The 12,372-nt window shown below is 32.8% G+C and overlaps 1 protein-coding gene across 1 annotated transcript in view; it reads left to right on the top strand.

The window, feature by feature from the left end:
• The first annotated feature begins 3,634 nt into the window (after positions 1 to 3,634).
• LOC145246031 (uncharacterized) overlaps positions 3,635 to 12,372 on the top strand; it is a 79,425-nt gene continuing 70,687 nt past the window's right edge. The window contains exon 1 of the mRNA XM_080107858.1: positions 3,635 to 3,872. Within this exon, the coding sequence (XP_079963984.1) occupies positions 3,693 to 3,872 (180 nt within the window). The 5' untranslated portion in view covers positions 3,635 to 3,692. The remainder of the gene's footprint in view (positions 3,873 to 12,372) is intronic.

The following is a 12,372-nucleotide window of genomic DNA, read 5'->3' on the forward strand; positions in this document are numbered from 1 at the left end:
GTGTGCCATAACATTACATAATCTCAACAACCCAACATCGGTTTACCCAAACTAGCTAACAGCAAACTCATAAACTATGGCCCCCATACCATGTTTATCGACACGATATTGAAGCAAGTCTACCAATGCATCATGTTGGCCAATAATGAAGCAAATCACTCCTTAAATTCAAAATTAAATGCAATATGAATCAGCAATAATAAGGTACCACCATCTTCAATCTGCTATTGGTCATGTGTTTCATTTACAATGGATGAGCATTTTCAGAGTTGCCAAAACCAACAAAATGGTGTATTCAGATAAAAAAACGAAAACTACAAAATGAATGAGTTTACAAGATATTTATTCTTTATCTTACATTGTTACTAAAGCACCTGTCCTTTAACCTATTTCTTCTACCTTGCTCAACTCATTGTGAATGGAAACAATGTCTTCATTCACCTCTGAGGCACACAGTATTACAAGACTCCAGATTCATCAAAGTCTCTCAAACCCCGCAAACCCTTTATCATAGAATGATTTCTTTCACACATTTGTTCTTTTCTATTAATGCAGGGTTTCAAACAATGGCATGGGCATAGAAATAAAGCCTCAAAGTTATCTGCAAATTTTGCAAAGATTTTTGTAAATGCTTAAGCTTAAAAAATAAATTGGTAAAAATCAGACACCATCATTTTCATGTCTAAGAATTGACTCCTTGATGGATACAACATTTCAGTTCATCATTGCCAACGTTCTGACTCATTCACAACCTCCGAGTTTGTCAGAAGGGTGCATCGTATGATCGATGAAAGTTCTGAGACATCAATATGGGATCTGGCCAAAGATCTTCAAATGTCTAAAGAAACAATAAGAAAGGTTGTTCATCAAGACTTCGGATACAAATCATATGTTCTTCGGCGAGGTCAATTCATGTCAACAAAAGCTCAAGAGAATCATTTAATTTGTGCAAAACGACTTTTAAACAAATTGAAGCATCCAGAAGAACAGGAGTGTCTTTGGTTTTTCTCCGATGGAAAATACTTCTACCAGGATCATAAAAGCCAATCAAAGAAATGATCGGTGGCTATGTGCAGACCCAACTAAAGTTCCAACTATTATGCAACCAAAGTTTCCAGCAATAATTATGGTTTTTATTAACAATAAAGGGCACATCATGCCTCCTCATTCTTTTTCACATGGCCTTGGAGTCATGTTGAAACTATTCAAACCACTGTAAAGACTTGGATAGACAACATAGCTAATGGAAGGGCCTATATTTTCCAACAAGATTCAGCACCATCCCATAAAGCTCTCAAAATCCAAGATTGCATGACTGAGAATTTTCATGATCATGTCACACCAAACTTATCACCTCATAATTCACCAGACCTTAATCCTTTGGATTATTATGTGTGGAGCGTCATTGAAAAGGAACATACTAAGCTTTCTCATGACACCAAATCCTCTTTAATGGAAGTAATAACCCGAGAAATGGAGGACATGAATAAAAACCATCTGATCAAAGTTTGCAGTCATTTTTGAACATGGATTGAGTCAGTGAGAGAAGCTGAAGGAGGATATATATAGAATAAAATGCAGATTAATATTATATTTGTTTTTTTTTACAAGAAATTGTAAATTTCAACAATTTAACAGTTTTATTTATATATATATATTTCAGCAAAATGGCTGACATGTAGCAACATGAGGATAGAATTTCTTTTTCCCTAAACACCAGGTTTATCATGTACAAAATCAACCTTTTGTTGGTAACATCAACTGGAAACAACATCTGACGAGTTGGTGAGGACAGGAAATTTTTATGGACACATAAAATCATAAAATTGCCATTCCATTAATGAAACGGCTGTAATGAAGAAATCCAGGATGAAATAAACAAAAGTTACAAAAAAGAAAAAAATGTAAGTCTTTGAATTTCAACAGAGTTTTGTGCTATATATATATATATATATATATATATATATATATATATATATATATATATATATATATATTTTTAGTTAAGGGCATAATAATTAAGTGATTTAGTTTGCGCTACGAAACAGATACTGTCAAGAATCAAGAATTGTAAAAGCCAACTGAATTAAAGGAATAAATGGTCAACATCATGAATTTTGGAATATAGTTTTTTGTCATTTATTCTCTATATTGCTCTGTAATTACATTGAGCTTCTTAACTAAGGATTGGTATACATTAAAAGAAAATATATATATATATATATATATATATATATATATATATATATATATATATATATATATATATATATACACACACAGACACAAACATGCATGGATATAAAAATGGCAATAAATGAAGCATTGAGGAAATAAAAGGATCATCACAAGGCAGCAAGTGCTAAATCTATGTTTACTTAATAGCTAATCATTTCCCAACATAGGCGATGCTTCTTTCAGTCATCTTAGATTCCAGAATTACTAGAATTGTCCACAAGGACCCTAATGCAGTGGTTAGAGTACTTGGAAAAATTAATTGTAAAAAGTGATATTCTTCTGAAAGCTTAAGGTTCAATCCTCAGTATGGGCAACCAAAAATACAATTGCAAATTACTTAAGATTTCTATCCTGACAGAATAAGATAAACTACCCCTGTGAGTTAAATAATAAATATTCAACATTCTGTGCAGATTCTCTAGTTTGGCAGACAGATTTCTGAGTTAGACAAGATACACCTGAAGAAGGTTGTAGTTAACATCAACTAAAACGTTGTGAAAATGACACTCAAGATGAGAACAGTAGTTCGAAGAATCCCAATAATACGAATAACCTATCCTTATCTCAAAAATTCAGAAAAATGGTGTTTATTTGTGACGATTAATTTTGATAAAAAAATAAAATTAATTTACTATTTGGAGTTCATGAAGTTCAAAGCTAGCATGTTGTAGAAAACTATCTCCCTTTTTCTAAAATCAAGATAACATGCTGACTTGTTCGGAGTTTATGAACTTGTAATAGTAAATTAATTTTTTTATTACACTTTTACTCACTTATTTTCTGTAAGTTTTGGTGAACACTAATATTTTTCCAAATAAGTAAGTATATTCATAAGTTTTTCTGTTATTTTAGTTTGAACTGACATATTTCACTTGAGTATCAATAAATAAAAATTTGAGGTAATTTTTAAAAGTCGCGATCAGAGACGACGTTAAGAAAAATTCTGTATAAAAATTAAAAATGGCTATATGTTGTTGTTTTTTGTAAAATATTATTAATTTATATTTTTTATTAATAAATATTAATAAAAAAATGAATATTTCCACTTTCTATTTTAGATAAACATGACATCAGATCAAATTTGATGGCCATTTTCTTTTTTGGGGGGGCTTTTACTTCTTCATATAAGGTGGACACATTTTTATCGTACTTTTCTCAATTTTACATGCATAAATACTAACTGGATTTTAAAGGAAAATGCTTCTTTATTAGTAATAAATAACAAAAACAAGAACATACAACAGTTTTTAATTCTTATACAGAACTTTTCTCGCGTTCTGTTCTAAGCGTGACATTTCAACATAAGATTGTTAAAGTGAAATACTTAGGTTCTGATCGTTAAACTAAATTCTCAAGTCGCCAAGCATTGGCTACATGATTGAACATGCGCGTCTGTGTGACGTCATGTTTGTGTTAAAATATCCTGCAAAGGAACAAATGTTTTTTTTTTTTTTATGAACGACAAGCGAAGGAATTTTTATCTGCGTAGTTTTTTCTACCTGCGTGAGCAAAATTTCATCATAAAAAGGATTTTGTTGGGTAATTCAAACGAAACAGACATTAAGGGAAAAAAAGAAGAAAGTATGGCCAAAGGCCGAAGATCGAATCCGTCCACTGGCAACGATGGAAATTGGGTAAAGTTGGGTGATTTTTATTGCTTTTGAGGGTTTGTATTACTGTACACATAGATTCGAAAAAGTTGTCAAAAAACAAATATATAACAAATAAATGTTATCAAAGGTAAGATAAGTTACTTTTCTACCAAACTGGATATATTTTTTGTGAACATATTTATTCAGCTCGAAAAACATGCAGTGCCAGTGCAGTATGTTTACCGATGTATTGGACAATTAAAATGGCGGCCGACTCTCTCTTAAACACGGTAAGTTCGAGAAAAGGTGTTATAAATAATAAACTAGACAAAATACTATTCAAAAACACCGAATATATGTCAACCTATGTCACGGTAATATATATTGAGCGAATTTCTAACAGTATTTTGTCTAGTTTATTATTTATAACACCTTTTCCCGAACTTACCATGTTTAAGAGAGAGTCGGCCACCATTTTTAATTTTCCAATACATCGGTAAACACTGCATGTTTTTCGAGCTGAATAAATATGTTAAATTGAATAAAAGCACGAAAATTATATCCAGTTTGGTAGAAAAGTAACTTATCTTGCCTTTGATAACATTTATTTGTTATATATTTGTTTTTTGACAACTTTTTCGAATCTATGTGTACAGTAATACAAACCCCCAATTTAATTTGTTATTATAGGTAATTGAGGTCGCTGCCAACGAATCTGATAGGCAAACTTGGGGCAAATTTACCGTTTGCATGGTATTAACCCCTGAACCCACGAACTGCTTTCCACCATTTTGCAGCTTCCGTTTGAGCTACGCGCGTGCTGCTGCAGCATAAACGACGGCTTGCTTCAATCACCTAGCAAACTGCCTTCTCACATGACGTATCAATCAAAAAATTACGGACTGACGTTTTTTAATGACTAAAATGACAATTAAAGAAAAGTACATCAAATTGAGGGACCTTTTTTTTTTTTTGTCTCACGTAGTTTTTAATGCGGTTTACAAAAACAAAAGCACCAAACATCTTTGTGTGTTTCGTTCTTTTTTTTTGCGGAAGGGTGATTCAATTATAGAACTTAATAGGTGCTTCTGTTGCAGTTTAGTTAATCGTTTTTCCGTAAGTAACGCAGTAACGCACCGACATTTACCCCCCTCCCCGCTCGCGCCCCTAATGTAAACAGTAAAATCTTGGTGTGCTTTTCTTTTCTTGCTTTATTTCTTTTTCATCTAATTTCAAATTTTCCGCGGAAGATTTGTACGCCATGTGAGAAGGCAGTTTGCTTGTTGAAGCCGTTTTTTATGCTACAACGCACGCGCGTAACGTAAACGGAATCTGCAAAATGGTGGAAAGTAGTTCGTGGGTTCAGGGGTTAATACCATGCAAACGGTAAATTTGCACCAAGTTTGACTATCAGATTCGTTGTCAGCGACCTCAATTACCTACAAAAAAAAAAAAAAAAGAAAAAAAAATTAGAGTGGTCGGTGTTCTGTTGTGTAGCGCTGTAGCGTATCTGGATATTTACCAAATAAATAATTTTAATTGAACTAAACAAAGTTTAGTGTAAAATTGAAAAATGTCTACTTTCAATTTATAATTCACCACGTTTTTTTTTTTTTTAAATTTTTTTTTTTTTATCGAATTAAACATTTTAAATCAAATGTTTTATGAACGAAACTTTTATTTTACTATTATGGAAAATATATTCCATTTAATGTTTCATAAAAAAAAAAAACAAAAAAAAAAACAAGCAAAAACAGTTTAAAATCATGGCATCCGTTGTTGTCATAGCAACGAATTACAATTCATCATCATTCGGTTTTGTGAATTATCATGAATAAAATATATAAACACAAAAGATCCGTTACAGAAACTTGAATTTTATTTAAATTTTATAACTTTAATGATAGCCTTTCTGGTAATCATTGGGCGTTGAGTTCCATGGCGATCAGCAGAAAAATTTAATGAGTTTACTTTAACTACAACAGAACACCGACCAATAATTTTTTTTTTTTTTTATAGGTTTTCGGGGTCGCTGACAACGAATCTGATATTCAAACCATCGTAAATTTACCGTTTGCATGGTATTAACCCCTGAACCCTCGCACTATTTTGTGCCAACTCATGAGTCTCATCGCCATCGTTTATGCTATTCTTATGATGCGTTCGCGCATGGACGCGTGTAGTAAGGTGACTTATCACATCGCAGAAGAATTTTTTAGCAGACATTTAAAATAACAGGAAAGTTTTAAAAAACAAAATGGGGTTCATTTTTCTGTGTTACGCAGTTTTTGATGCTTTTTTAATTGACTTAAAAAAATAAGTTTTCACGAGCGGTCTGTCTACAAAAGCATTTTTATTTTTCGTTTTTTAATTTTTTTTTGAGGGGGGGGGGTCAATTATAAAACTCGTACAATATTTAACAGGTGTTTCTGCAGTTTAATTTTACTGTTTTTTCGTAAGTAACGCGCCGACATACACCGAGCAGAAGAACTGTTTAATTTTTCACAAAAATTCTGTTTACATTGGGGGGGGGGGGAGTGTAGAGCGATGGAGTTCTTTTTTTTTTTTTTTTTTTTCAAATCCCTTTCCCCCACTCCTTCTTTCACCTCCTCATACCCTGCTCCCTTATCGCTTGTTTTTGAAAATATTAATAATAATGTAAGTTATTCACTTGAGCTTTTAGTTTTAAAGTTATTACTTTCAACTTTCAGAAAAAACACCGAGTTTCTCTCACCCCCCTCCCGTCGTCAAAAAATATAATGAACTCTATACTTGCTTTAATTTAGTGCCGGGCAACTCCAAATTTATTATGTTTCTTATGATGAAATCTATATTTATTTTAATGTATTCCTGGACAACGCTGATTTTCTTGTCTTCCCTTTCTCCATCAAGCATACACCATATTGCACATATACTACTGTGTCATTGCACAGCACACACACCTGTTCTAAGATATTGAGCAAATTACTTTTTCTACGATACAATAGTATTAAAAAAATACAGTAAAAATGTTTTCTCCTGTGTAACCTGTCTTATGTAGGATTGCTCAATCTAGGATATTGATGACTCACAGGCAACACTGTGTAAGCGCCTTCTCTATCTAGGATGTTGAGCACTTTGGATTAACTTATACTACTTACCAAATACAATGTTACTATTATGACTCCTGAGCAACACCGGGTTAACAAATAATAGAGAGAGTTTTTCTCTGAGTAACGCTGCATCTAAACACACCTTCTCTATCTAGAATGTTGAGCACTTTTTTTATTACTAATATACTACTTATCAAATTTAATACTGTAATCTTACACTAGCGGGACCTGTGGAAATTCCACAGGGGACTCATTCCTATGTAATATATTGATGTTGGCATTTTGTAGATGTTCAGTGTAAATGGAGACGCTCTCATATTATTGTAGCTTTTTTGTTAAAACTGCAAAAATATTTATCTAATCTAGCACGAATGCCCGGCAAAGCTTAGTCGTAAATTATGCTTAAATATGATATTTCAATTCTTGCAGATTTCGTATATATTATTATGGAGTTAATGTTCTATAGATTTTTTTATATTATGAAGTTGCGACTTCAAAAAAAAAAAATATATCCATATGACTTGGGTTCATTAGCTTGAATCGAAATCGAAATAAAAATTTATGAATATATATATATATTTATATATATATATATATATATATATATATATATATATATATATATATATATATATATAACTTGAGATCCTTCAGCCATAATCGAAACCAAAACTTATGAAAAAATTTTGATAAAATTATTTATAAAAAAAAATAGATGACTTAAGTGCCATCAGCTATAATTGAAACCAAAACAAAAACTTATGAAGAATTCTTGGTAAAATTATTTATAACAAGAAATGGAAGAACAATTAAACGACATGAATGTAAGCGTGACACAGAAAATAACACACACGCTATCGTATTAAAATATATCATTGTTCACGCTTAGAGCACTACTAAAGCCACCCAAATAAAATAAAGGATCCCTCCAGAACATTACTAAAACCATACTTTCCGTATTTCTTGTCTCCCTTTCTAGTCTGAAGAGAAACTTAAGAAACATTGAATAAAGAAAATGCCGAATCAGAAAGAATACATTGAAATGATAGCGATTTCTTTACCAAATTATGACTAAAAAACCCACAACGCCCATACTAAATCTTTTACCAAAAATTCTTCATAAGTTTTGGTTTCCATAGTCATCTTAAGGGTATACTTAGCCACAACCGATATAAATAAAAGGCTTATCCACTGAAAATGACGTCATGCCTGAAGTCTACTTCAGCAAGCAAGCAAGGTCTGTCGAACAGTCAGACTGTTGATAATGTCCATAATGTGGAATGGCTGACCCACTCAAATAAAACCGATGACGAGGAGAGGTTTTGTCATGATTTTGCCATTGCCTATGACCTCACTCAGATTGTTCACGAACCTACCCGTGTGTCCGATACACCCAGTCAATATGCAAGCCTTCTAGACATTTTCCTCACAACTTCCCCTGAACTGTGTCCATGTTCCGTTCTATCTCCTCTGGGATCCTCTGACCACTCTGTTGTAGCAGTTAAGATAAAAATGAAATGTAATAAGTCTTCAGACGTACCTCTCCACCGTACTGTATATCGATACTCTATGGCTGACTGGGATAGCTTCCGTACATTCATATCTGACCTACCTCTGCATTCCATGTTTAAAAAGAATGTGTCCTCTATAGTATCAGGCCTGACCGAATGGTTAATTATAGGCATAGACCGATTCATACCATCCAAAAAATTCCAACAAAAACCTAACAGCTAGCCATAGTTCTCCCCTGAATGTGCTGCTGCCATCGCGCACAGAAATCACTTTTTCCATAGCTACCAACGTAATAGATGTACTGAGACTAAAGCTGCTTTCAGGACTGCCAGCAACCACTGTAAAAGAGTAATAAAACATGCAAGAGAGCTATATGCTCAGTCTGTTAAATCCAAAGTAGCTGAGCAGTGGCTTGGTTCCCACCAGTTCTGGCAAATAGCAAACAGGATCTTGAACAGAAGTGTGCATTCTATCCCAACTATCATCAATGGACCTGAGGTCATCTCGTCAGCATCAGACAAGGCCAAACTATTTGCAAAGAACTTTGCAGCTAATTCTACCCTATGCGATAATGACCATCAACTCTCTGTATTTCCTCCTATAACAGACAACACGCTATGCAACATACAAATATCTATGCGTGAGGTCACCAAGCTAATCAAGAACCTTGATTCCAGTAAAGCAACTGGCCCTGATGGCATTCCAGTTATAGTGCTGAAAAAGCTACAACCAGAACTTGCCCCCATACTTACAAAACTGTTGAAGCGTTGCCTTAAGGAGAAGTGCTTTCCAACACCCTGGAAAACCTCATCAGTATGCCCTGTATTTAAGAATTCAGGTGAAAAGTCATCTCCCTCTCAGTACAGACCAATAAGTCTTCTGTGTGTCATGAGTAAGTTGTTGGAATCCATATTAAATAAAGAAGTAGTCAACCACCTCAACAGAAACAACCTTCTTAGTGACATGCAATATGGTTTCCGCTCTGCAAGATCAGATGTGCTAACGGTTATATCACATAAGATTAGTGAATCTCTTGAACAAAGGTTTCCTTTCCAGGGCAATTGCTCTTGACATATCAAAGGCCTTCGATAAGGTATGGCATAAGGGCCTACTTCACAAGATTTCCAGCTACGGTATTACTGGAAATGTTTTCTCAATCATTAAATCATTTCTCTCTGATAAGTTCATAAGAGTAGTGGTTGATGGGCAGAAATCAGAGGCCCACAGTATTAATGCTGGAGTCCCCCAGGGGTTCATCCTGGGCCGAACTCTCTTCCTGATCTACATCAATGATCTCCCAAAACACATACCTAAATCATTCGTTGACATCTATGCTGATGACACGACCATCTATGGCAACACATCAAAGGCTGTAAATGACAAAGTTCTCTCTAATTCTCTCTCCTCTGATCTTGAGCACGTGTTACAATGGCGGAAGAGGTGGCTGGTCACTTTTAATGCATACAAAACCAAGCTTCTATCTTTACATCATCAACACTCTGATCCCCCATCTGGCATCAATTGAAATGGATGGCTCTCGTCTTGGAGAAGCTCCATGTTTTGACAAGCTTCTGGGTTTGACTTTTACTCCTGATCTGAAATGGAACACGTACATCAAATCTGTTGCCAGGGACGCTGGGAAAATGGTGGGATCCTTCTACCACTCCAGAAGATATCTCACTACTGATGCAATTCTCTATCTGTATAAAAGCCAAGTACGTCCAAGTATGGAGTACTGCTGCCACATCTGGTCAGGAGCTGCTAAAAACAGCCTATCCTGCCTTAACAGAATACAAAATAGACTTCATGGTTTAGTGGGGGATGCCCTTTTCTCTTCCCTGCAACCTCTCTCCCACAGAAGAGATGTTGCGAGCCTGTCTTTGTTTTATCGTTATTTCGATGGCAGGTGCTCGTTTAAGCTCCAATCCCTCGTCCCCCCTCGCCAATCTTTCACGAGAAACACCCGTCTGGCTGAAACTACTGTCAATAATTTTCCCCACTCTTTATCTGTGCCTAAATCCAAACGTAGATTCCATGAGCAAAGCTTTTTTCTTAGTACTGCACGCCAGTGGAACTCTCTGCCGCTTGCCTGTTTCCCACCTGACTACAACTTGGACGTCTTCAAGTCCAACATAAACAAACTCCTGACAAACCGCCCCCTTAAGTAAGACACTCTATCAAAACCCCCAATACTAATGATTACTATAATACTATCTCATTGATTACTGTACACGCAATAACCCTTATCCCTGAGTGGCCTTCGGGCCTTGATAAGTGGTGACTCCCATGTAAAAAAAAAAAAATGAATGAGAGCTTTTTACAAAAAGCATGAGAAAATTTAAAAAACTGTATTTAAAAAGAGAAAAATAAGGAACACGATTGATACTGAAACTGAACTTACTCAGCATTAATTTAATTTAAAAGAGCAAATTGTGTGTTATTTCTATGAAACAACATTTTGTAAATAAACATTTTGTTGTTTCATGGATTTTAAAGATTAAAATTCGTTTATTATTTACTTAAAAAATTGCATCTAAAAAGAAGAAAATAAATGCACATGATTCGATTTATACTAGAACTGAACTTTACTTAATATATAAATTTAAAAAATAAAAACAGGAATGTAAAATTATGTATGCTTGAAGTAGTAGACAATTAAATGCAAAAACTGAATTGTGAAAACAGGGAATAAACAAACTAATTAAAATCAAATGATAAATAATTTTTAATGAAAGTGAACAATAAATAATTTTTAATGAAAGTGAACAATAAATAATTTTTAATGAAAGTGAACAATAAATAATTTTTAATGAAAGTGAACAATAAATAATTTTTAATGAAAGTGAACAATAAATAATTTTTAATGAAAGTGAACAATAAATAATTTTTAATGAAAGTGAACAATAAATAATATTTAATGAAAGTGAACAATAAATAATTTTTAATGAAAGTGAACAATAAATAATTTTTAATGAAAGTGAACAATAAATAATTTTTAAAAATGAAAACGATTTTAATTCAAACATAATACAAAGTTGATACTGCAAAAAAATTTCTTTTTAAATTAAACTTATAGAAAAATCTCTTGGATAACTTAGTTAAGAATGGGTTTCTAAATAATAATGTTATTTCAGCATGGTTCGTATTTTGCATAAATACCAAAAATTGATTAATTAACGAATTTTGTAAGTATTATAAAACTTGTTAATACAAAAAATTCAAAACTATTTGGAAATAAATATATAAACAATTTTTTATATGTTTTTTTTATGCAAATATGGCTGTTTTTTGACATACTTTTGAATAAGAATAAACATTATTTAAAAAAAAAAATATGCAAAAAATACAAACTTACTGGCACAAATAATAAACTTGAATTGAATGAATTTGTTAAAATTTTTTGAAAGAAATGAGAAAGTTAAAACTCTTATCTTTAGGTCACGATCGAAGCTAAACATTTACTAATTTTATTGAACCCTATACCGAAAACTAAAGATATCTCCAAATAATACTATGGAAAATTTTACTAACTGTAAAATAAACTCATGTAAAAATTATTTAACAAATTTAAAAACTAAAAAAAATACTAAAATTTTAGACTTTTTGACTAAAAGTTCATTAAAAAATTTTTTTTTTTATTTTCTTATAAGGATAAGAAAATTTGTAACAATGTTATTACTTTTAAAATGAACCAAACGTTGTATTTAGAGATTTGCAAAGAAAATAAAACTTTGAGATAAACATTTTATGCGAAAAAAAAAGTTATTTATTTCATTCATTTTCACACACACAAGTCACAGACACATAGTTACAACACGACACAATATGTTCTCCCATTCATTCTCTTTTCTGTCGGTTCTTTGTTTTTAGCTACAATATGCTTGGCCTTTTAGTCACGATCAAAGTGTAGTTCTGTTCTTCAGATGCTGCACTTAAAT

Source organism: Euprymna scolopes, chromosome 23 (genome assembly GCF_053919585.1).
Source record: "Euprymna scolopes isolate OS-2025 chromosome 23, ASM5391958v1, whole genome shotgun sequence".
NCBI classification, from domain to species: Eukaryota; Metazoa; Mollusca; class Cephalopoda; order Sepiida; family Sepiolidae; genus Euprymna; species Euprymna scolopes.